Source organism: Somniosus microcephalus, chromosome 24 (assembly GCF_052327205.1).
Source record: "Somniosus microcephalus isolate GS21.2 chromosome 24, FLI_Smic_1.0, whole genome shotgun sequence".
NCBI lineage: Eukaryota > Metazoa > Chordata > Chondrichthyes > Squaliformes > Somniosidae > Somniosus > Somniosus microcephalus.
The window spans coordinates 50286393-50313409 of record NC_141010.1 but is presented as its reverse complement, the minus strand read 5'-3'; the positions used below and the strand labels follow the sequence as shown (position 1 = coordinate 50313409).

The following is a 27017-nucleotide window of genomic DNA, read 5'->3' as shown; positions in this document are numbered from 1 at the left end:
GGCCTCTTACACTGTTCCAATGAAGCACAACGTAAGCTCGAGGAACCGCACCTCCTCTTTCGATTAGGCACTTTACAGCCTGCCGGACTCAACATCAAGTTCAACAATTTCAGATCATAACCTCTGCCCCTATCTTTTTTTATCATTTCTTTTTTCTCTCTCTCTTACATGGCAGCTGTGAATCATTCTGCCATTGCCATTCATACTTCATCTAGTCATCTTTTGTTTCTTAACTTGTCCCATTACCATCTCCTCTTGCCTTGCACCATCATCCCTTTTGCCTCTTAATCTCTCCTGCCTTCCATCCGATCACGGACCTTCCCTTTTGTTCTTTCCTCCCCTCCCCCCTTTCCCTGCCCCTACAATTGCTTAAAAACCTGTTCCATCTCCAACTTTTTCCAGTTCTGACGAAGGGTCATCGACCTGAAACGCTAACTCTGTTTCTCTCTCCACAGATGCTGCCTGACCTGCTGAGTATTTCCAGCATTTACTGTTTTTATTTTATAGAAACATAGAAGATAGGAGCAGGAGTAGGCCATTCGGCCCCTCGAGCCTGCTCCGCCATTCAATGAGAACATGGCTGATCATCCAAATTCAGTACCCTGTTCCTGCCTTCTCTCCATATCCCTTGATCCCTTTAGCCTTAAGAAATATATCTAACTCCTTCTTGAATATATTTAATGAATTGGCCTCTACGGCCTTCTGTGGTAGAGAATTTCACAGGTTCACCACTCTCTGGGTGAAGAAATTCCTCTTCATCTCTGTCCTAAATGGCTTACCCCTTATCCTTAGACTGTGACCCCTGGTTCTGGACTCCCCGACCATCGGGAACATCCTTCCCGCATCTAGTCTGTCTAGTCCTTTTAGAATTTAATAAGTTTCAATGAGATCCCCTCTCATTCTTCTGAACTCCAGCGAGTATAAGCCCAATCGACCCAATCTCTCCTCATACGTCATTCCTGCCATCCCAGGTATCAGCCTGGTGAATCTTCGCTGCACTCCCTCCATGGCAAGAATATCCTTCCTCAGATAAGGCGACCAAAACTGCACACAATACTCAAGGTGTGGTCTCACCAAGGCCCTGTACAACTGCAGCAAGACATCCTTGTTCCTGTACTTAAACCCTCTCGCTACGAAGGCCAACATACCATTTGCCTTCTTAACCACCTGCTGCACCTGCATGCTTACCTTCAGCGACTGGTGCACAAGAACACCCAGGTCTCTTTGCAGTTCCCCTTCTCCCAATCTATTGCCATTCAGATAATAATCTGCCTTCCTGTTTTTGACACCATGCTTGTTTACATCTGTGAATGAGAATCAGGTCAACTCCCAGCTCCTATCTGCTCTGCTGCATACTATGGGCAGAACATTTCAAGACAGTTTTGTCAGATTAAGATTCCCCCCCCTCCCCATGTGCAATGGAATTCCATCCCAGAGCAGCAGCACCAGGTAGAAGCAATGATGGGGCAGGGTAGAAGGGTACCAGTATGAAAGAGCAGGAGGAGAATGCCAATATGATCTGAGGGGTAGAGGGTGCCGTTGGTAACTACTGGAGACCAAGTGGGGTAAAGAAAAGTGCCATTCTGAACTGAGGGGAGAGAGGCATGAGAGTGCCATTCTGAACTAGGGAAGGTGTGAAGCATGCTAGTATGAATTGGGCATGATGTGGGGAGAAGAGGAGTCCCTCTGTGCACTGGGTGGAAGTGGAGGGAAAAGTGCCTCCACACGACTGTGATAACCCTATGATCAGTTGTAAAATAATCAGATTTAGCAACAGCCTACCAATATATCACAGAATCACAGAGAAACCCCACAGTGCAGATAGAGGCCATTTCGGCCCATCGAGCCTGCACCGACACATATCCCACCCGATCCCCGTAACCCCTTCACCAACACATATCCCACCCTATCCCCACGTATTTAATCCCCCTAACACTAAGGGTCAATTTATCATAGCCAATCAACCTAACCCGCACATCTTTGGACTGTGGGAGGAAACCGGAGCACCCGGAGAAAACCCACGCAAACACGGGGAGAATCTGCAAACTCCACACAGACAGTCACCCGAGGCCGGATTCGAACCCGGGTCCCTGGCGCTGTGAGGCAACAGTGCTAACCACTATGCCACTAATTCACATTAGTTTGCAATTTCTCCAGAAGTGAGGCCTACAATCTTCAATGAAATGTTGCATTTGGCAATAGCTTCGGTTATGACAAACACAAGTTCCCCTGGACTTTCGGAGCCACCGTATACCATAGGCCAATATTGATGGCTGATTGAGTTCACAGCTTGATGGAGGCTGTTGTTCAGTGCTTGCTATTCTTACAGGTTGGCATGTACAAGAAAACACCTTCAGTCTCCAAACACAGTACTCAAGCACACTTCCTGTTGGGTGAGCTTTAATGAAATAATGGAGAGGGTAGTGCAATTATGTTGTGTCTATGTATTTTCAGAAGGTGTTTGATAAAGTGCCACTTATTAGCAAAACTGAAGCCCATGGGATTAAAGGGGCAGTGACAGCATGGATACAAAATTGGCTAAGAGACAGAAAGTAGTGGTGAATGGTTGTTTTTCAGATTGGAGGGAAGTATACAGTGCTGTTCCCCTAGGGGTCAGTATTGGGACCACTGGTCTTTTTGATAAACATCAGTGACCTGGCAAGGGGTTCTTATAGAAATTATACAGGGCTGTTTACTTAATCCGTATGTTCCATAGAATCATAGAATTTTATAGCACAGGAGCCCATTTGCCCCATCACACCTGCACGAGCTCTTTCTAATTTCCTTGCCCTCTTCCCGTAATCTTTTACATTTTTCCCCCAAATATTTGTCCAATTCCTTTTTACAAGCTATTGTTGATTTTGCTTCCACTGCTGTTGCTGCTAGGGTAGTTACGCATTACATAGAAGTTTTGTTCCTAAACAGATCCATACCTGATTTTCATCCTGTTCCTCCATACTGTACTCTGTGCTTGTCTGTACCTCTGAGGCTTTATCTCCCAGCAGAAAGCCTAGTCGTGTCATGAGTGTATTTGCAGCCTCATCCACTGATGGTGGGGGTCCCAATTCTTGTTCTGAGTCACCTGTGCAGAAAAGAAGAAAATAAATCAATTAAAAGTGATGCCATACTATCTTACACATAAGAAAGGACAGTTGAGTGGTATGTTTCACAATGCATTAACCTACCTGTCCTGTGCTTATGTAACTAAAATTTACCATTTATATAACTTGCTGTAATATCTGTACAACAGAAGAGTACAAAAGTGTGTTTAATCTCAGTTCATTTTTCTTTCAGATTGATTAAACTTTTTTTTTTTTTTTAAAGTTGTTTTGTACAAAACAAGGGACAACATTTGTACCTCTGTGGATATTGAAACAGGGATATGTGACCGCATAAATACATACAGATTTGTGGCCACCTGCATTTCAAAATTTAACCTGAAGAATGTCCAAAGGATAAAATTAATACAATACATTCCTGCCACAAAGCATGTTCCACATTCTTTTGATGCACTACAACACTTAGTCAGGTAGAAAATTCTTTGATGCACTTGAACGAATGTTTCAACCAGCCAAAAATACAAAGTTGTATTTATATACTGCCTTCTCTCATCTCATCTCAGAAACCATCTCAAAGCACATCATATGTAATGAATTACTCTGAAGTCGAGTGTCAGTTGTTACGCAAGTAAATGGCAAATTTACACATCGTAAGTTCATACAAACAGAACTATTTTCCTGCATTAGGAGAAATAGGAACCAAAGGGAATAGCTTAAGGGTGGAGTTAAATATGGCTGGGAGGTTACTTGATGCACAGAATAAAAGTTGGGCATGAAACACATGAACAGAGCAGATCTTCTATGATTTTCCCTCACTGATAACTTGAGCTATTCAAAGGTACATAGGGCATAATGAATAAAGATACATATAATTAAAATATGTAATATAGAGGTAATAATTTAGTAACTAGACTTCAATAATACAATTGTCTTGGACATTATCCAGAAATACCATAAACCAAACAGCTCCCAGTGGTCTCATCTGTGAACATATTGAAGAAATCACCAGCTAATGTGCCTACAGGATTCCTGCATTAGTACACTCGAAATGCTTAAGTGTGACTGTGCTGCGGGCTAGTCTTTTCAGTTAATGTAAAAGATGTTGAAAATACTCGAGTAGCTTTGCTGCAGAGACAGCACCTGCATCACTCCACTGCCTATAACAAGGTAAAGGGAAACTAGTGGAAAAATAGATTCACCCATGTTCCTGTACACTAATCAACATTTATTCTCTTTTCATGACAAGAGAAATTGTAGTTTAAGACTACAGAACTATTTTATTCCATTAGAAACAAGAGTACTTGGTATTATTTGAGCAAAATCGCAAGAAGATTGACAATCGCTTAGGCTCCATGTAGTCCCCAGCCTCTTGAGGCATTTTACCCTAAATGCATATATTGTCACATGTAGTTTAGCAGGTGCAATTAGATCTAGAGCATATGCCTGTGTTTGCAGGGAGGAGATCTGCAGGGACATTATACATGCCTGACATGTTAATCATTTTCCAGCAGCTATACCTTGCATTACAGAAAAAAAGGAACCATTTTAAATTAATATGCATATACTGTCACTTTCAAACTGAAATTTGGGACTACATTTTTGAATCATCAGCATACCAATGTGAGTTGGTACAACTGGATACAGCAAAGGCTATGGACCCCGACAACATCCCGGCTGTCATGCTAAAGACTTGTGCTCCAGAACTAGGCGCACCTCGAACCAAGCTGTTCCAGCACAGCTACAACACAGGCATCTACCCGACAATGTGGCAAACTGCCCAGGTATACCCTGTCCACAAAAAGCAGGACAAATCCAATCCAGCCAATTACCACCCCATCAGCCTACTCTCAATTATCAGCAAAGTGACTGAAGGTGTCGTCAACAGTGCTATCAAGCGGCACTTACTCACCAACAACCTTCTCGCCGATGCTCAGTTTGGGTTCCGCCAGGACCACATGGCTCCAGACCTCATTATAACTTTGGTCCAAACATGGACAAAAGAGCTGAATTCCAGAGGTGAGAGTGACTGCCCTTGACATCAAGGCAGCATTTGACCGAGTGTGGCATCAAGGAGCCCTAGTAAAATTGAAGTCAATGGGAATCCGGGGGAAAACGCTCCACTGGCTGGAGTCATACCTAGCACAAAGGAAGATGGTTGTTGGAGGTCAATCATCTCAGCCCCAAGACATCGCTGCAGGAGTTCCTCAGGGCAGTGTCCAAGGCCCAATCATCTTCAGCTGTTTCATCAATGATCTTCCCTCCATCATAAGATCAGAAATGGGGATGTTCGCTGATGATTGCACAGTGTTCAGTTCCATTTGCAACTCCTCAGATAATGAAGTAGTCCATGCCCTCATGCAACAAGACCTGGATGACGTTCAGGCTTGGGCTGATAAGTGGTAAGTAACATTCGTGCTACACAAGTGCCAGACGATGACTAGCTCCAACAAGCAAAAGTCTAATCACCGCCCCTTGACATTCAACGGCAGTACCATCGCCAAATCCCCCACCATCAACATCTTGGGGGGTCACCATTAACCAGAAATGTAACTGGGCCAGCCACATAAATACTGTGGCTAGAAGAGCAGGTCAGAGGCTGGGTATTCTGTGGCGAGTGTCTCACCTCCTGACTTCCCACAGCCTTTCCACCATCTACAAGGCACAAGTAAGGAATGTGATGGAATATTCTCCACTTGCCTGGATGAGTACAGCTCCAACAACTCAAGAAGCTCGACAACATCCAGGACAAAGCAGCCCGCTTGATTGGCGCCCCCTCCACCACCAACGCACCGTGGCTGCAGTGTGTACCATCTACAAGATGCACTGCAGCAACTCGCCAAGGCTTCTACGGCAGCACCTCCCAAACCTGCGACCTCTTCCACCTAGAAGGACAAGGGCAGCATGGGAACACCACCACCTCCAAGTCACACACCATCCTGACTTAGAAGTATATTGCCAATCCTTCATCGTCACTGGGTCAAAATCCTGAAACTCCCTCCCTAACAGCACTGTGGGAGTACCTTCACCACACGGACTGCAGTGGCTCAAGAAGGTAGCTCACCACCGCATTCTCAAGGGCAATTAGGGATGAACAATAAATGCTGGCCTTGCCAGCGATGCCCACATCCCATAAACAATTTTTTTTTTAAGTTCCAGAGAATAGGAGCAGTGTGGCTGAATGAGAAGGCATCGATTTGAACACAGCAACAGGAATTTTGAAATTGACCAGTTGGGACAAAGGGAGCCAGTGAAGTTTGAAGAGGCTGGGGTGATTGAAATGTAGGGCCTGGCGTTAGCGAGGACGCAGCCCATGCTATTTTGTATGAGTTTAAGCGTTAAAATGTTAATGTGGGAGCCGAGCAAGAAGGGCTTTAGAGAAGTAAAGCATTGAGGTGATCAAGCCATGGACTAAAGTTTCAACAGCAGAAAAGGAGAGATGGAGCAAGGGCAGGCACTATTTCAGAGGTGGAAGATACCATTGATTTAAAATCATAGAAATTTATGGCACAGCAGGAGGCCATTCGGCCCATCATGTCTGTGCCAGTTGAAAAATAGCTATCCAGCCTAATCCTACTTTTCAGCTCTTGGTCCGTAGCCTTGCAAGCCACAGCAATTCAAGTGCATATCCAAGTACTTTTTAAATACGATGAGGGTTTCTGCCTCTATCACCCTTTCAGGCAGTGAGACCCCCACCGCACGCCACTTTCTCTTGGATCCCATGGACTTTTACTTTTTTGACCAACTTGCCATGTGGGACCTTGTCAAAGGCCTTGCTAAAATCCCTGTAGACTATATCAAATGCACTACCCATATCGACCCTCCTCATTACCTCCTCAAAAAATTCAATCAAGTTAGTCAGACATGACCTTCCCTTAACAAATCCAAATGATTTATTTTTGCTTTAAGTCTGTCCCACACATCCACCACTCAAAATTCTTCTACTTTCTTGTCTTATGAACCTCCTATCACCTAGTTACAGAGTAGCAGGAATGGACATCTGACAACAGATTAACTGGAATGATGTGTGGTTTGGGATGTTGGGAGCAAAGGAAGGGGAGGGGGAAGCATGACAAACAAAAGTTGCAAAACTCAAGTATGAAACCTGCAGAAACCAGGATTTGCTCACAGTTAAAATATAAAAAGAAAATCCCCCGGAAAAGCAAACCCATCAACATCTAAAAGGAAAGACATAGCTCAAGAGTTTGGGTGAAGAATCTTCACCTGAAACATTGTCTCTTTTCATTTTCTTTTATATTGCATTTCCAATATTTTCTGTTTTGATGTCAGAATTCCTGCATTTGCAGTTTTCCGCCTTAGCTTTTCATTCAGTTATTTGAATGGAACTTTGTTTCTTGTGCAGGCCTTGCGGAGGGAACACAAGAGGTTTCCCAAGGCGATACCAATGATGAGAGGCTTTTGTTATGAGGAGTGACAAGAGAAACACAGCCTTTTTCATTGCAAGAGAGATTAATAGAAGATGTGATACAAAATTGAGGCGTGAATAAGGAAAAACAACATCAAATGCACTACCCTCATCGTCAGTGAGTCAGGAAACAGAGCACATAAATTTAAGAACTCAACCAAAAAATGAAGGGAGAGGTTAATAGATTATTTTTTAAACAAAAGAGGGTCATTAGAGCCAGAACCAGTAGTAGAAGCAGAATTTATAAAAGCCTTTAAAAAGACAGTGAATAAATATTTGAAAAAAAAATAACAATAAAAAGGTTACGGGGAAAGGGCAGTGGAATGGAATTAAACAGATAGCTCTTTCAGGGAGGTGGTACAGGCTCAATGGGTCGAATGCCATCCTTCTGTGCTATAAAATCTGATTAATCTAAATCCTACTGCAGATTCATGTATTTTATTTTGACTGCAACAGTGTCAGTGTTAATGAACATTCCCAAAAGCCAATGGAACCTATTGTAATGCAGTGCAAAACTAACAAAGAGCAGCTAAATTATGGTTATGTCTCGATAGCAAAATACTGCAGATGTTGGAAATCCGAAATAACAACAGAAAATGCTGGAAAAACTCAGCAGGTCAGGCAACATCCGTGGAGAGAAATTTGAGTTGACGTTTCGGGTCGAACCCTTCTTCAAAACTGGAAAGAAAAGAAACTGGATCGAAGGCAGGGCTGCGATCGGACAAAAGAATAAAAGAAACAAAAGAAGTAAAAGAGATTAGAAGCTAGACGAGATGGTAATAGGCTGAGATTAGGTGTAAAGTGTACTGGCAGGGCAAAAGATAGCTGCCAGGTGTGAGAGTGAAACAAAAGGAAAGGGGGGGGGGGGGGGGAAGGAGTGGAACAATTACAAGAGAAAATGAAATGGGGGCCGAGCTTATGATCAGAAATTGTTGAACTCGATATTGAGTCCGGAAGGCTGCAGAGTGCCTAATCGGAAGATGAGGTGCTGTTCCTCGAGTTTACGTTGACCTTCCGTGGAACAATACAAGAGGCCAGGGACGGTGAGGTCCGAGTGGGAATGGAGCGGTGAATTAAAATGACAGGCGACCGGAAGCTCGGGGTCACCCTTACGGACTGAACGGAGGTGTTCCGCAAAGCGGTCCCCAATCTGCGTTTGGTCTCCCCAATGTAGAGGAGACCGCATCGTGAGCAGCGAATACAGTATGCTAGATTGCGAGAAGTACAAGTAAATCGCTGTTTCACCTGGAAGGGGTGTTTGGGGCCCTGGACAGTGGGAAGGGGGGAGGTATAGGGGCAGGTGTTACATCTCCTCCGCTTGCACGGGAAGGTGCCAGGCGAAGGGGAAGGGCTGTTTGGGGTGATAGAGGAGTGGACTAGGGTGTCTCGGAGGGAGCGGTCCCTGCGGAATGCTGAAAGGGGAGGGGAGGGGAAGATACGTTTGGTGGTGGGATCACTTTGGAGGTAGCGGAAATGCCGGAGGATGATCCGTTGAATGTGGAGGCTGGTGGGGTGAAAAGTGAGGACAAGGGGAACCCTATTGTGGTTCCGGCAGGGAGGGGCAGGGGTGAGGGCAGAAGTGCGGGAGATAGAACTGACACGGTCGAGGGCAGTGTCAACCACGGTAGAGGGGAATCCTCGGTTGCGGAAAAAGGAAGACATGTCTGAAGCACTGGTGTGGAAGGTGGCATCGTCGGAGCAGATACGGCGGAGACGGAGAAACTGGGAGAATGGAATAGAGTCCTTACAGGAAGCGGGGTGGGAGGAAGTGTAGTCCAGGTAGCTGTGGGAGTCAGTGGGCTTGTAGTGAATATTGGTCGATAACCTATCCCCAGAGATGGAGACGGAGAAGTCGAGGAAGGGAAGGGAAGGGAAGAGTCAGAGATGGACCATGTGAAGGTGAGGGAAGGGTGGAAATTGGAAGCAAAGTGAATGAAATTGTCAAGTTCGGGGCGAGAGCAGGAAACGGCACCGATACAGTCATCAATGTACCGGAAAAAGAGGTGAGAGAGGGGACCCGAGTAGGACTGGAACAAAGATTGTTCCACATAGCCCACGAAAAGGCAGGCATAGCTAGGACCCATGCAGGTACCCATGGCAACACCTTTGATTTGGAGGAAATGAGTGGAGTTAAAGGAGAAGTTGTTCAATGTGAGAACAAGTTCAGCCAGGCGGAGGAGGGTGGTGGTGGATGGGGACTGGTCGGGCCTCTGTTCAAGGAAGAAGCGGAGCACCCTCAGGCCATCCGGGTGGGGGATGGAGGTGTAGAGGGATTGTACGTCCATGGTGAAAAGGAAGCGGTTGGGGCCAGGAAACTGGAAACTGTTAAAGTGGCGGAGGGCGTCCGAAGAGTTGCAGATGTAGGTGGGAAGAGACTGGACAAGGGGAGAAAAGATAGAGTCAAGATAGGAAGAGATAAGTTCCGTAGGGCAAGAACAGGCTGAAACGATGGGTCTACCAGGGCAGTCCTGTTTGTGGATCTTGGGAAGGAGGTAGAAGCGGGCTGTGCGGGGCTGGGGAACTATGAGGTTGGTGGCAGCAGGGGGAAGATCTCCAGAGGAGAGGAGGTCAGTGACAGTCTTGGAAACGGTGGTTTGATGTTCGGTAGTGGGGTCATGGTCCAGGTGGAGGTAGGAGGAGGTGTCGGAGAGTTGGCGTTCAGCTTCCGCTAGGTAGAGGTCAGTACGCCAAACAACAGCACCACCCTTGTCAGCGGGTTTAATGACAATGTCAGGGTTGGATCTAAGAGAATGGAGTGCTGCAAGTTCAGAGGGAGGTAGGTTGGAGTGAGTGAGGGGAGCAGAGAAATGGAGACGGCCGATGTCACTGTCTCAACAGGGACAGTGAATTACTGGTGCACTTTCAGGACTGTGAAAAACTCAAATCAGCAACACCATGGGGATGAGTGAGTTAGATCAGACCTTCATAGCAGTGAAGACACACCTACAACTCACAGTCAATGCGGAGATATATTGTTAATTCAATAGGGCTGAATGGCCCTTTGAAATTTAATATAGTCTTTAAATTCTAGAACACAGTACACTGCTACCAACCATTTAGAAATAATCCATCAGCAATAGTGGTGGAGTGCTTCATCTCGGGAGAGAGAATCAAGAGAGACAGCCAATTCCACCTCTCCTAAGGGAAAACACACCATCCTGTCAGTTGGTCAGGCACTTGTATTGACAGCACAGTTGGCCATGACTCAACAGTATCCTCCCCTCCTGACCAAAGGCAGCAAGTATTGAGACTAGAAGTGGAAGAGAGAATTTACACACCTGAGGCATCATTTCAGCAGGTAGTAAAAACATCTTTCATGTTTACAGAATTAAGTGCATTCTGTACTTCAGAACACTGACACAATGTTTGATAATAAGCCCTCAGTTGCAGCACCAACTTTACTGTTCTTACCTGTTTAATCACGTACAGCAATTATGAAATGATTTTCCACAAAGTTGAAATGATAAATATGGTTGGAAACGTTTAAATACTGAAAAGTAAAATCCCTCTAAACAGACAGCAGCAGCAGCAGAAAATACTCAAACCAAAGGGAGTACCTTGAACATCAGGGAGGGGAAGTCTCCTGCAGGGCTGTCACTCCCACCATGAACAATCTCATTAGCTAGAATTTCCACAGGAAAATAAGTCCATGCGACTTGTTTGTTTTGAAGGTTTTTCCCCATGGCTGCACAGTTATTAGCATTCAAAAGCAAACGGTAGGGAGTTAAAACCAGCGCAGCAAGTCTTAGCGACGAGTGAAATGTAGCAGCGCATGCAATAATTTCAGCTCACAATTATGTCTCAGAAGCACCAATATGATGCCGAGACATCTTAAAATAAAAAAAAACAGAGTTCAAGGAAAGTGAGCTCAGGATCACTTACTAGGACTCAACAATAAATGTGGCCTTACTAGTGACTCCCAAATCCCAAGACTGAATTAAAAAAAACAAAAAGACACTCAACATAAAACTCAAGTGCCTGTATTTTGAGATTTTGCAAGAATCTCTCAGTATTTTTTCAGCTTTTGTAAACTAAAAAAAAATTAGCCTGCCAGTCCTCAACTCATCTGTATTGGGAATCACCGACTCCCTTAATAGATGTACCACAAAATTTCAAATTGACATCAAGTATAAAAAAAACCCTCTAGATCTGTCCTTAATTTAGTCAGTTCGTGGCCAGCTCATCACAGGCAAGTCAAAATTGCTGAACTTATCATCGTGCAGAAGTGAGACAAGTTTTTTATTTGGGGGGAGGGGAGGGGGTGGGGGGAGGAGCAAGCAAGGCATGGTGGAATAATTCCCAAAGGCAATTAGAGATGGGCAATAAATGTTGGCCTTGCCAGCGACGCCCACATTCCAGGGACGAATAAAAAAAATTGATCTGACTTGCCCCAGTTAAATTGTGTCCCTTGCTTTTTGGGAGGCCAAAATTTACAGGGTACACTGATAGCAGTAATCAAACCATATGTACTGCAGTACAGATTAAGCATTAATATGCCTGAGCATTGGTGAGTTGGAATCTTTCACATTTATCAGAGAAAAAGCTTTTTTGTTCAAAAACAGGTTCACCATTACCAGTATTTGCTACTATAAACCCCAACGCTCCCTCTATAAACAATGGATGTTTTACAGCACACAGCTGGAAATAATAGCTCTTTCCTGAGAAGTCATACCATGCAGCATGCTGTGACTCCCTTGAACAATGTGTTATACAGTGTGCAATGTCCTATCACCAATAGCAATGCATTCAAGCTGAATCATGCAGTTACATTACTGTCTGGTCAAACAATTAATTCAAGGTCAAAAGGTAAGACTAGTAACTACTGACAGACAGAATATACCAACGTATGGGGGGGGGGGGGGTTGCGGGGAAAGACGGTGGAAGATAGGATGAAAGTTCACATCCCAATATCTCCCACATAACAATTCCCAGATCATGGACAAGTTGTTTGTGGGAAGGTACCAAGTGAAGAAGGGACATTTTGACACAGGCAGAGAGAGAAGAAAATAAACAGAATTTGCATCGGAGTCACATTACACTCCTATTGGCCAGGTGGGAAATGGCAGAGACCAGGGAACCTTTCTGTTATTTTGGGAAAGGAATGAAGCACAGTACATGGGAAAAGCCTAAATAGGACTAGAGCTGTGCAAAAAGTGGAAAATGTATTTATCAAACAAAGAAAAAATAATTCCCACAGAGCAAATTTTAATCAATATGTACAGTGATGAACACTATCTTAGTTATTTGTAAATGTTAAGGTAACCATTTTGTCGCAAATTACTATTCATTAATCAGGATTTGAGTAAGGCAGCTCCTTCCAACTTGTTTTAATTGTAAACTGCTTTCCAAAATGTAAACAATCTTGCCTTTAGTTTGAGATATTCACATTGACTGCAGAAAGACTAGCATGAATTAATGAAAGAAACACTATATGACTTAAGTGCAAAATGAATGGAATAGAATCAGCACAGGGAGACTCGGAAAGGGACTCAGGTGGCATTGCGGACCGAATGTGGTGAGGCAATTTTAAAAAAATAACAATATGGAGGGAATTGTTGTCAGAACAGTAGAATACAAGTGCACTGAGGTTATCCTGAACATGTACAATGCATAGGTAAAACTACACTTGGAATACTGTGTACATAGTTCCTGTCACCATGCCACAGAAGGGATGGACAAGCAGTGGAGAAGGAGCAGAGCAACAAAAATGGTTTAAAATTTAAAGGAATGAGCTGAGGCCAGCTCAAGGTAATTTAATCTATAACTTTGGGACAAGAACGTCAAGGTGGGCCTCACTGAAGTACTTCAAACATTAAAAGGGTGGGATATTGTTAATCCTGTATGTGTCTTTAAAATTAGGCAGGCAAGTAGGGTCAGTGTAAGAAAGTGGTGAAATACAAATTCACACGATACCAGAAAGAACTTCTTCACACAAAGAACAATGTGTCTGCAATAATCTTCCAGATAGTGGTGTTCAAAATACACCTGGATGCTCAGCTGGAAGAGTTAAAATGCCAAAGGGATGAAGTTTGAAAGCCTGAACGGCCTCTCGTAAATGAGGGAATGTAAACCGCTAAAATGTGCAAAAGGTGGAATCCATGGGCGTAGATATAGATTGCAATTTTCAATTTTTATTTACCCATTATATGCATCACTTATGTAGAGCTGAGTGCTTATATATTTTTATTAATATATAATAGCCAATCTTCCGTGGCATTTCTCACAGTGAATTAAAGAATATGCTGTTTAATAACAATAGGGTTGTTAAGACATGTAACTCCCAATATATTAGAGCCACTGATTGGTGACTGCTTAAAGCCATGTTCCATTTTTATTAAACGATATTCTGGGATTTTTACTGGTGTTTTGGGGAAAATATTTCACAACTCTCCATTATTCTGTGAAACAGTCCATGAGTGGCTTTTATTTTACATTAATTCCTTCACCATATCTCTCTCAGCTATCATTAATCAGAATAAAGTAGTCGTTTGCTAATTACCAACAAAATACAAGTGATGACAACCAAAGTCTGTTTACCTCAGAAGTTTTCAAAATTCAAATCATTTGTTAAAACAAAAAAATCAAATTAGGATGCAGAGGAACCCTCCGTCTCCCTCAGCTTGTTACGCTTTCTAAAGTTAAAAAAAAATCACTTTTATTTAAAAGTTTAATTGAAAAACTACACAAATTCATCATTGAGCCTGCACTCAAATCCTTTTCAAACACACAAACTGTTACAGAAGGAGACACAATTTGACTTTTCCACTGAAATATAAATAGAACATTTAGAATTGAAACATAATTGAAAGCTATTTTTCACTTTCTCACATACTTCACACTCAATTTAAACTTACCCTGGAATAAAACTTTGAGGGGAAGCCAGTGGGGATAGAGGTGATGGACGAGCAGAACTTAAAAAGAGAACTCAGAAGGCCATATCTGAGTAGTAGAGTCTTGAGGTAACTCGAGGATGGATAAGGATTTCAGTGGCAGTGGGAGTAGGGGTGGAGACAAGCAATGTTAGAGATGATAGTAAGCAGTCTTGTTGATGGATAGGATGAGATTTGAAGCTCTGCTCAGGGTCAAGCAGGACATTGATCAATGTTAATGTATTGGCACAGCCACAGCAACAACTGGTGCTGGATACTGATCAGCACACCCAATTCAGAGTTACCAGTTAATTACACAGAGATCAGCAACTCCTGCTTTTCCATTTCTTGATTTTGTCTCCTATAACTTAGAACATACCTTTGAGTTGTGCCTCAGAGATCTGCAGCATTTAGGGAACCTGAAGCAAATGTGGCAGACAGTAGTGTTGTTCTTTGGTCAGAAGTATTTTATGCATCATTCGTGCCCATCAGTGATCAGGAACAGGCTATTGCATTTTGTACAGCATTTAAAGCCTTTAGCAGAAGTTGGTATCAATAAACTGTCCTAACTGTGGAGGCACTTGGTATGTTTTGATGCAAGCATACATTCCGAATGTCAAGTGCCCAGCTGAGGGTACACATTTTGTAACATTTCAATTTTGTAGCTCAGCCCCCTTTTCTGTATTCTATCTTTATCTGCTTTATGGTTCGGTTTGACATCACGGCTGAAGAAAATGTGGTTAGTTGACAACCAGGCTGACAGTGTTGCTTTTACTTTATTCTTTAATTTTTTCTTGTTTTATTCATAGGTCTGTCGTATCAAAGACAGTTATTATGACAGGCAGTATTTTGTTTTTGTATTCTTCTTCTTCTTCTTCTTAGGCAGTCCCTCGGAACCGAGGATGACTTGCTTCCACATTAAAAATGAGTTCGTAGGTGACTGATGAGTCCAATGCGGGACCTACAGTCTCTGTCACAGGTGGGGCAGACGGTGGTTGAAGGGGCGGGTGGGTGGGGTGCTTGAGTTGACATGCGCTCCTTGCGCTGCCTGCGCTTGGCTTCCGCTTGCTCCCGGCAAAGAGACTCGAGGTGTTCGGCGCCTTCCCGGATGCTTCTCCTCCACTTTGTGCGGTCTTGGGCCAGGGATTCCCAGGTGTCGGTGGGGATGTTACACTTTTTCAAGGAGGCTTTGAGGGTGTCCTTGAAGCGTTTCCTCTGCCCACCTGGGGCTCTCTTGCTGTGCCAGAGCTCCGAATAGAGCGCTTGTTTTGGGAGTCTCGTATCGGGCATGCGGACAATGTGACCCGTCCATCGGAGCTGATTGAACGTGGTCAAAGCTTCGATGCTGGGGATGTTGGCCTGAGCAAGAACACTGACGTTGGTGCGCCTATCCTGCCAATGGATTTGCAGGATCTTGCGGAGGCAGCGTTGGTGGTACCTCTCCAGTGCTCTGAGGTGCCTGCTGTACATGGTCCATGTCTCTGAGGCATACAGCAGGGCAGGTATCACTGCTGCTCTGTAGACCATGAGCTTAGTGCCGGGTTTGAGGTCCTGGTCTTCAAACACTCTCTTCCTCATTGTTGCTTTTGTATTAGTGACTATTTAATCTAGCCTGCTCTTGTGAACAGACTCAAGACTTGACCCAAATTGATAATAAGTGTAAATCAAGGAGTGGAGAATACTAAAATTTTTAGCTGGTGTAAAGAAAACAAGTGCTGGTGCCCGGCGGGGCCGTGGAGTGGTGGCGCCCGGCGGGGCCGTGGAGTGGTGGCGCCCGGCGGGGCCGTGGAGTGGTGGCGCCCGGCGGGGCCGTGGAGTGGTGGCCCACAAACGGCGCTGCCTAGATATGACATCATTGCGTGGTTTCCTTAGAATCAATTGAGCTAAATTTTACTTCTATGAGGTATGGAGGATAGTTGAATGACGAAGAATATACAGTACATTTTATACAATATCTGCTTCGAAAGTCTTAAAGGTCAAATACTACTTTGATGTTACTGAATACTGGTGTTTGCCTTAGCAACGAGAGAACAGATGTTTGGGACTGTTGCTTGATCATGTCCTATTTGCTTGATCATGTCCTTGCACTACAAACAAGAACCTTTGCATTACTGAGGTAAACAGAGTCAGTCAGCACTATGAACAATAGGGAACATCTGTAGCATGTCAGAGTAATCTTTTGGTTCCAATATCCTTTGACTTCACTATGCCTGATAAAAGATGCCAGTAACTGAACATTAAATGTTGTTTTTGGACAGGGATCATGTGTTCCTCATGGTGAGGTTTGACAAAGCAGAAAAGCCATTGTTTTCATCCATTAACAGTTACAGCCACCTTCTGCCACAGCTTCCTTCAATACACACACGCAAAAGAATCAACCAGAAGCAAAACTTCTAAAGAAAACTCCTACTAAACCATGTGATAGTTCCATTTCCCACATTATGACAATGAGAAATTAGTGCCAACATGGCAGGCTTGTTTTGCTCTGTACCTTACATGTACCAGTCAACCTCCAGTCTCTCGCTCAAGTGCCTTTTCTTTATACGAGGAAGCCAGGGGCAGGGGGATGGTGGGTAGGGGAAGTGGAGATGTCTCAGCCAAATCAGATCCTGCCCTCACCCAACATATACACACATACTACGCCAGCTGGTTGGCAATCAGGAATTGGAGCCGTGGCAGATTTTCCCCTCCCTAACCCAGGGGAGCCAATTGTAGCACCCCAGCTGTCAGCCTAGCTGAGTTAATTTAATTCAGCACAGAGCAGGTATTGAACCTGTGACCTTCTGGCTAGTATGGCTGTTATATACTGTCTTTACCAACTAAGCATTTCACAAACTCTCCATTTGTTTTGTTTTTTTAATTAATTTATTTATAGAAGCACCCCAAGAGGTGGCTGGCTTTACGATCACAGCCATCGCTTTTACAACTTTTCCAATCTAAATGCAGAAAAATGTTTTTGCTCGGCTCAGGCTCTCATCATCACCTGATGCTTTATTTAAACAGCCATCTAGGTGATTTTCTATTCAAGTTTTCTTTATTATCATTACACATGGATATTTTAGTTTTTACGAAATTAATACACATAGGAACATTTTGCCCAAATAATACCCAAGACTATCATTGCACATTATCCTGAAGCATTCCCTCAATGCCAGATTGAATCAGTCGACTACACACATGCTGAACAATATAAACACTCCCTTATTGTTCACTCAACAATGTATATTTCTAACCATTTGACATTTCGTACCACGGATTTTTATTTGTCAATGTGCACTTCATCAATACACATGAATGATATCTTAAGATAATCAGAAAATTCGGTGTATTTCTTAGCTTAAAATTTCAGCTGAATGCCATTAAGTATAAAATTCCTGCTAAACTGCTTAAACCCCACATCAAATCAGCAAATGAATCTTAATTTTACATCACTTTGGGTGCAAACCTGCCACTAACTGTGTTGGCATTAGATGCAAAGATGTAAATTAGAGAATTTATTAAATGCAAGAAGCATTAATGTACAAAATAAACAAAATTTAATGTCAAATGCAGATTAGCCACCAGTTTAGCCATCTAAGTTGAAAAACATGAATGTTGAACATAGTTTTATGGAATTATATTTCAAAATACAGCATGACTTAATAACCTCCGATGTAGCACGTTGGTATTAGAGAGCAACCTATAGGTACAGGCTTTATGCTGCCTTCAAGGTCCAGTTGGCATTTTGAATCAATGTGATGGCTGGCAGAGACAGCACGCTCATGACTGAGGGTGGGGAATGGACAGAAATTACAAAAAGCTGGAAGGATGGTATCGCAAAGCTCTTGGGCAAATCAGGACCAGGCTTCAAAGCTGTGTGGGGTGAATGCTACCTCAAAGTATCAAGGCTTCTTTATACAGTTCTAAAAATGTATTTGGGAAAGGAAAGAATATTTTCACTGCAACAAAGTAAATTATTGTAATAATCTTGTCTTTGTTCTGTTTAAAATTTGAAGACATCAACATATCATCCAGAAATAGGGTAATCCCACAGCATTGTTTTATTGTTGACTGACATGGAAAAGACTATTTTTTCAACTCCGAATTCTTTTATATCTGGGACAGAGAGGAGAGAAGGTTCCAAGTTTGTGCGAAAACCCGGAACTTGCCATCTGTCAAGAATCTTCTAGACAGATCCTCCGCATGCACATGAAATGGACATTCGCTGGCAGAGAGTTATTGCCCAGCGAATGCCCATGAAACTCTTACGCCTGGTAAAAGCAGGCATAAGGCCTTCTTTTACCAGCGTAAGGGTGAAAATAAATATTAAAATAACATTTTTTAAATAATTTTAACATTCAAAAACCTGTAAAATAGGTGTTATTTTGGCCCCTTGAAAAATATTTACATTTATTTTTCAAAAAATTAAATTTTTGTTTTAAATGTTTAATTAATTTATATTTTAATTAATTTTAAACATGTAATGATTTTTTTATTTCAGTGCTGTAAAAATGTGTTTTTGGGCGATTCCCATTAAGCTTATGAGGATTCCGTATGTAAATTAAATCCCCATAAGCATAATGGGAATCCCGTTTCTGATTGGTTGGGCTGGCCCACGTGGTCCCAGGGGCACTTGCAAACCGCGTGCGCCCCTGGGATACGTGGACCTCTACGCAGGCCTACATGTAGAGGCCCAGGAGTGCGAGTCGCCGTGGATCCAGGACCATCAGGTAGGTGCGTACTTTTATTGCGGTTCGGAGGCATCTGCCTGCGGGATGCCTCCGACCGCAAATTCAGGTCCCAGATAACGAACAGTCTGTCTCCTCTGATGAAACTCTTGAACATGATGGGGTCATTTTAAACCCCAAAAATGGTTGGGTGGGTAAAAAATGTGGGATGTTAAAATGTCAAAAATCTCAAACCCAAACCCAACCTGCCCACTTCCGGTTTTAATGGAGGTGAGGCGGGGGTCGGGCAACTAACTCACTCCCAGGAGGCAGGTTGCTCATTTAAATATTTTAATGAGGCTGCGTGCCTCAGATTTTATCCGTGTTTCAGGCTGAACGCTGGTCGCCTGGGTTTCAGGAAACCCAGCAGCTAAAGGGAGGCAAGGACTGCTGCATGGAAGAGCCAAGTACTTTTCCAGCACTGCTTGTGGGCCAGGAGGAGCAGAAGTGCTCCGCCTCCGGCCCGGCAAACAAAACTGTATCCCAGCCCCCGTGATCATCGAGCCCTCACTCCCACCTCTATTATCAACCCTCCCATCTCTGCCTGTGATCTCTCTCCGACCCCCCATGATCACCCCGGCCCTCCAAATTCCCCATGAATTGCTCTGTAAATTGTGAATTTCCACAAGTTGCTGGCCAATTTGGGCCACTCCACAGTTAGCTTCATGAGAACCGCATCTTGCCCGTAACCTCCCCGTGATTTTCATGAAGTTGCTGCATTTGCACAGTCATTGTCCATAAAATGGCCACAGAAAGTTAAGTCTAGTAATTAACAGCATAAGCATACTGTTAACAACTTAATAATTGTTAATGACAGCCAATCAACCTCTCTGGCCCAGAAAGTGAACAATTTAAACTGTGGAGTCTCATTCCTTCAGGTTGTGAATTGTTGTTGGAGATTTTACAAAATGTGAAATTGTAAATTTAACATTTTTTTATTTTACCTTTTTTTTTCTCACTTAATTCAATCTTTCTTTTCCTCTCTTTACTTTTCTTTACCTGATTTGACATTGAATGCACCCACTCCAATTCACCCTCCTTCTCAGTCCTTCCACTGTTTATTTCTCAAACCTTTAATCTCATTGGTTAAGACACATGGTTTGTCCCGTTGTCCACCAAGGTCCCAGATGCCCTGTTGTTCTCGCACTTATCAGCTCGCTCTTCCAGCAATGTTCTGGGCATTTAAAAAAAAAACATAAACATGCACAAACAAGTCTAACTAACGGAATGCTGCGAGATGCCCTGCTCCTGCAAAATCTGGGCCATTAAATCTGACTGTACCTTGAATTCGCTCCCATTTAAAATAAATGTAACAAGAAATGCTCTGAAACTTCTGGAATTAATATTGTGTATAGAAAATGGTTGAAAGTTTCAGCTTCCCTACAATGTTCCCCATTCCTCCTAGACAGACCGTCTTTGCAGAATTTCAGTCACCTGGTACGGAAACACAACTTAAAACCTCACAGACTGAGGAAGTTAGCAATTTCCACCATTTAAGTTGACCTTGGGAAGTTATATCACCAAGTACATCATCTGTTTTACACATTTAGTTGTTACAATGTGGTGCAAAGGCAAGTCAGTCAGGCCTATTAAGAAGTATTGTCTTCTGTCCATCAGTTCCTCAGGCCAGGCAGGATTGAGCTCAGGACTAATAACTTTACTTAATAAAGAAAGCCTCTTTCTTTTTGTTCGAAACAGAACAGACTTTTTCTTTTAAAAAATGTGCAAACAGTCGCCATTCTGTTCAAGAGAATTCGTTTTGATTTGTAAATTTATTGGTGTGCAACTTTACAAGTACACAAATAAAAAGCAGCCAATCAGCATACACAGCTTTGTTGCTACAGTGATGCGCAGTGAATAAATCACAAGGAAAATGGTGCTGCATCAGCTTCGAAAACCCACTATGGTCATCAACATTTTTCCAATAGGTGTAGAACTCTACTACTGCTTTAAAATAAAAACAGAAGTACCCTTAAGCATTAGTTTTGCAAACAAATACAATATTTTGCACTATTTCCACGATATTTTGTTGTTTTACAAGCTGAATTCCTTCCAGGTACTAAAAAGGCTCTGGCAAAAAATCAGTGCTACTGCTGGGCAAGTCAATTAAAACATTGTGTATGAGTAAGCAATTTTATCAGTTTGCCCCAATATCACACCATCTGGCAATGGTTATCTTCAAGAATGCACAATAAAAAGAACAAAAAACTCACTGATGATGCCACACTGCCATTAGTTCTCGCTTGCGAAGGATCAGCATCACTCAAGGGAACTTAGGGGTCCATTATACCTGAAGGAACTTTTGTAACTCACCATCCCCAATGCAATACCCTATGTAGCCAGTACTCGCAAAGATTAATTTTGTTATCTTTGACTTGAATCTTTTAAGATCCAATTTCCTTACATGCAACTTATATTTTTTTAAATCCCACTTTTACTTTAAAGTATAGAAATATTAATACTCTCCATTTTAAATTGTTGCTCTCAGTAGCAGTAATGTGTGTGCCTTGACATCATGTACCAAAACACCTTTCCACAATAACTTGACTAAAATAAGAGGATAACTGAGGGCTATGTTGAGAAGATAGAAAACTTGGGTTCAGTTCAACCAAAAAAGGGGCAGCTGTATTGGACCAAATGGCCTATTCCTGGTATCAAAATTAAAATGCTAGATTACAAATCAAGTAAAAAGCAGAACAGTCTATAAAGGTGTTAGTTATGCTGACAAAGATGATGCAATATTCCATACTTGAATTCAAATAATTTTCAGTATCAACTTTTGGCTACATGTGATTAGTGTCAACAATTCATACTGCACACCCTGTGTAATCTGAGAACATAGCTTAAATCTAGCAGCTAAACTTAATGGGACAGTGTTGTATCAATGTGCAGATTTTGGGAGAGTTCATTCTGGTAAAATCAGGAGCTGTACATGCTTTAATTTCAATGTTTTAGAAATCTCACTGCATTCAGACAGCACAGTAGAATATGCTTGGGTGTTCTATTGGCCCGAAATTTGCAGTCAGCAGCATAGTGACGGCGCTCGCCGCTGATCTCGAAGAAAGCTGCCCACAAAGATCTAGCAATCTCTGTGGCATCGATTTCAGCTCTCCCGACCTCTGTTTGAATCTGGAGCCAAATCAAGCGAATCTCCAGTTTTCAGCAACAGTGATGTCATCAAGCTGGCTAAGCAGCCAATCACATTGACGAATTCTCACAGACAGCAAACCAGCAAGAAAAATGCACAGATTCTAATTTACTTTTTATAATTTTTACAGAGAGCGAAATAAAGATTGGGACATACACATATGATTAAGATAGAAGCTGAAATATCAAACAAACTTAAAAGAAACTTATTTTAAAAACCATGTAATTCTTAATCATTAGTGGAAAAAAATTAACATTCAATAAATAAAAAATTAGTTTTTCAGGGCCAGAGCAGTTGCTCAGCGGTCAATACACAATTAAAAACCCAGTTACACCTCTTTCAACAAGGCTTAACTTTTTCAGGGAGGTGGGGGGGAGGGGTGTTGAACAGTGATATTCCAGCATAATAGGGTAAGTTTTTGTCCTTGTATGTGATTTCAATTGACTGCCGGCTCTGGTGAGTTCCATGTTGCAACCTGTGGCGCAGCAGTGGTTGACTGACTGCAACTTCGCGATTTCTGCGTTTATCTGCGCATGCGCTAAATTCTGAAGTTGCTGTCAGTCTCAGAGGGGTATTGATGGCGAACGCCGAGAGTTTTGCTGTCATTACCACTGCAAAATCCAGGTCAATGTGTCTTCACAGACAGTAGGATACAGGTTTGAGACTGTAGTTCAAAACTGAGTGAAATCTCAACTTTGCCTAATGATACTAAGCGCAGGCCAGAGACACTTCCTTAACTGGCAGGTGTAGGGGGAAAGTCACAGGATGAGGTACCTTGAGCACCTCCGAGTGACTTTTTGCAGAGTAGTGCTTGCAGGTGTCTCAGAACACTTTCCCAGTCAGGGAATGATGCATAGTTCAGGGAGACCCCAAGAAGGGAAGAAAAGCAAGATTTTTAAAAATAAAAATCTTTGCATGGCGGGGGATTAGGAAGAGGGGGAAAAAAGAGTCACGAAGCACAAAATTCCTTTGAAGCAACTGCAGTTTGTAAGATACTGTGGAAGTCGTCATGGAAGATTTGTAATTAGACCTACAGTGGGGAAGCCACAAAGATTTAGTTTCTAGATCCCATAGGTATCCTGCAGAATTTCTGAACAGGATATCCTACAAGGCAGTTTTGAAAGGGATCGTTTAATAACTGGTATTAGATGAATCAGCAGAGCAATAAAAAACTACTAGCAACATTTACTGAACTACAGCATGAAATAAACTATGTACTGCATTAAAAGTGAAGTACAGGAATGTTTTCATAGTTGAAGCCCTTGGGGATAGCACTTCTGTATCTAAACTGTTCAAAGCTTTTTATTCCCATTTTAAATCCATTCAAAATGTCTAACTTGTCCACGTCACAAAATGAAATAGTAGGAGTCTAAATGCAGTTTCTGATTACAGCAAGCGTTTTCCTCTGCTATGCCATTTAATGTATGCCTGGAGCATAAATTAAGCCATCCCACATGCACTATACCAGACCAGACCATTATCACAACAAGCGTGCACATAGTTTAAACTATGGCATTTCTATATTGCAATTCTTAGAAGTGACAACTTTGAAATAGGACATTCTGAACCAAATTATTTAAAAGCACTATGCAATCTTTAACAGATTTATCCTTCTTTAAAAGATATTCTATGTCTACAACATTCTTTAGTTCCTTCTCACCCTCTCTAGTATTATACACTAAAAGCAGCCTAAACATTACCAGTTCCTCCACTGCACAGATTACAACAGCTCCACGCACATCACAGCTTTTGGCTCTATCAAGGCACTGTTGAGAATTGCTTTTGAATGACATATGCACCAGCCTACCCAATAATACAACTATCAAATTTGCTAGCTGCTGGAGAATTGAACCCTGCACACGCTTACCAGGGCAGAAAGCATCCAAGTCTGGCTTCTTGGCTGTGGTTCTGGTTGGGGAGCTGAGCTCCGACTCTGGGACTCGAGGGCTTTCCACAAACTTCGCCTTCCTCAGGGGGGCTGGGACAAGAGAGGAAGAGGGTCGTAAGTGAGGGGAACAGCAGGCAACAGATGGAAGCAGTTAACTAAACGGCCCACTGTGACGGAGACGGATTGAATTACTTATTTGTTGTGCTGCATGAAAGCAGCTGTACTAACCATCTACAACAGAAATACAAGGTGTCTTGTTTTTCAATAAATACACTACGTGCAAAACCACAATACACTAAACTAATGCAGATTTCTTCCCCTTTACCTCAGCTATCCTTAGTGAAAACTCTAACGTATCATTAAACATATCACTTATATTTCATTAACCTTTATACTACCAGTTAGGAGACATGTTGTTAATCAGGTAGTACTATATACAGGGTATGAGGTTAGCAGACTAGAGGTTAAAGCAAAAATACAAGTACTGTACAATATGCACACAAGAGATTCACTACGGGTCATTGTAATTCAAAACCACTACAAAACTCACATCTATTTAAAACTTTTGTATTCTGCCCAGAAACAAGAATAATAATGTTCAGAAACATTTTCAAAGGAAAGCATTTCTAAGTAACTTGGAAAGGAAACATGTAGAGCTCCGAGTTATTTTCTTATGTTTATTTTTCTAGAATCTATACTGCTATCTCCTATGGATTTTTTTCTTAAAAAAACATATAGCCTAAAAGGCAAGCCACCACTTAATATGGTATTTAATCTCTCTCTGATCTCACACCACACACCAAATATAGACCACATAATTCCATCAATCTGTGAGGATGGCTAAATAGGGTCCTTTCATGTTGCCATTCTAAGATGGCTGACATGTACATTGTGATTAGTACTTCTTAAATCAGACATAACACTGAACAGGGCAGCCTACATATCCTGCAGGTCATTTACATGACACTCTTAAAAATGCACAATATGTTTGTCTGTTACAATGCATACAATTAAAAAAATATATATTTCTGCTATTCTGTTTTTAATTATTTGTGTCCCTCTCTGTGACACCCTTGCCCCATCCATGTATTAATCTGCTCTCAGTCCTTTGACAAGACTATTCTTAAACTGGAATCTAAGAGGTGTACAAGTGAAGCCCTGTATGACTCCTCAATCAAATAGAGAGGAAAAAAGAAACAGCTCGGCTTTGCACTCCTGATCTACTCATTGTTCTCCAGCAGTGGTCATATGTAAGCACAGGGCAAAAACAAAATCAGACACCTGTGATGCCCCACAGAGTCAAATTGCCTGCCTAAACTCATTGTCTAGCTTTATATATAAGTGCTTGGATGAGGAGTTTGCTAGCGCCTGAGGAGCTCTACAGTAGTAGAAATAAAAAGAAAATTTACCTTGAGGAAAGTGATAACAAGTACATTTGTGCCAGTAGCAACTGCAATTCTCAGTGTATTCCAGCAAACTACAGAACTATGCGATAATAAACAGACAAATATGTATTTATTACAGAGTATAACACTATTGTCCCTATTAGCAGGCAGTAAGCCAAAATAAATAAATCTTGGGAGACCAGACTAGTGTCTATCAACCAGTTGGTCAGGCACAGCCACATTCAACAATGTTCTTTTAAAATATTTTATCCACACCAACACCAGAGCACATTAGTCATAGTCTGCTTTAAAAACACTTAAGATTTCATAGCTTTCTGCATTACCAAAGGAAGGAAAGAGGGGGGAAGAAAAAAGGAGCAACACTTATTATCCCAAAGTTATGCCCACTTTATTTCGGTTATGACATTCTCATTAGCCATGCCCACACAATACTAAAGAGATTGTTCTACATGGCTATTGACGGCCAGTATGCATGCAAAAATTCTACTCCTATTTCAGGACTGAATGGTCACAGATTGGAGTTTCAACTTTGATTATACATTTCCTACGATTCTTCTAGTAACTCCACTGTACTGCTCCAGTCACATATTCAGAATGCAGTCAAAAAATTTACAGCAAATAATTTAACCCTCTGCCACCCAGCATTTGCAGTGTAACTTCTCTGGCTCTCAGAATTTACTGTGAGCTCATTGTAACACCTCCATCTCTATCAAAATCAAGTAAACAGAACTCCCAAATATCGAATTTTACTAGCAACAGGACTGTAATTTACAATGCTGTAGAGTTTAGATTGCTACCTTAAGCAAACTGGCAGTAAAAATCATACAATTAAGCTGAAGTTATACTGCTACTTTCTTCTTGATATAAAGTGTTGGGGAGGAGGGGGGTGCATCGACACAAAACTGGCAGTATAACTCAGATGCAAAGTCCTGATCTGACTGAGCACATAAAAGCCAAAAAGTTAACGGCTCCCCCAGGAGGCAGGCTCATGAGATTGAATCCACAAGGATGGTGTAATCTCCAGCTTGGTGCAACGTGTGTTTTTTAAAAAAGTGCCCAGGTGGTTTGTTGACCCCTGGGCACTTCATACATTTACATTTCAATCTTATAGTATTCGGAGAAAGTGCATTCTCCGGCCTCTGCTCTCCTAACATTTAAAATAAGTTGTACAATGAAGGGAGCTGACCTCAGTGTGACCCAGTGGTGGCCAGTCAATATTGTAACTCGGGTCTGCCAGATATGAATCACCCGCCACAGACAGCAGTCTGTGACCAGTAGCTGGAGTATGACTGCACTCCGAATTCTCTGCAATCACTGGAAGCCATGTATTTAGACAAACCGTACAACATCAGCTTCCTCCTATTACAAATGAGAGGGGTTAATTTATGGCCTCAGCGTTCTGCCTTTTGCTCAGTAATATAAAACCCATACAAGTAGACTAAACTCACCAGGTGTCTGCTGAACCTCCAAGGTTATTTTAAAATTCAGAGCAGGCTTATTTTTGTTAAGAGATACGGG

At 42.3% G+C, this 27017-nt stretch overlaps 1 protein-coding gene across 7 annotated transcripts in view; it reads right to left on the bottom strand.

The window, feature by feature from the left end:
- tanc2a (tetratricopeptide repeat, ankyrin repeat and coiled-coil containing 2a) overlaps nucleotides 1–27017 on the bottom strand; it is a 1096529-nt gene that overhangs the window by 413331 nt on the left and 656181 nt on the right. For 6 of the 7 annotated variants that reach the window (XM_085966617.1, XM_085966618.1, XM_085966619.1 and 3 more), the window contains 2 exons: nucleotides 24073–24183; nucleotides 2934–3082 (listed from right to left, as the gene is read on the bottom strand). In XM_085966617.1, the coding sequence (XP_085822743.1) occupies nucleotides 2934–3082; nucleotides 24073–24183 (260 nt within the window). The remainder of the gene's footprint in view (nucleotides 1–2933; nucleotides 3083–24072; nucleotides 24184–27017) is intronic. The other variant, XM_085966621.1, reaches the window with a different exon arrangement.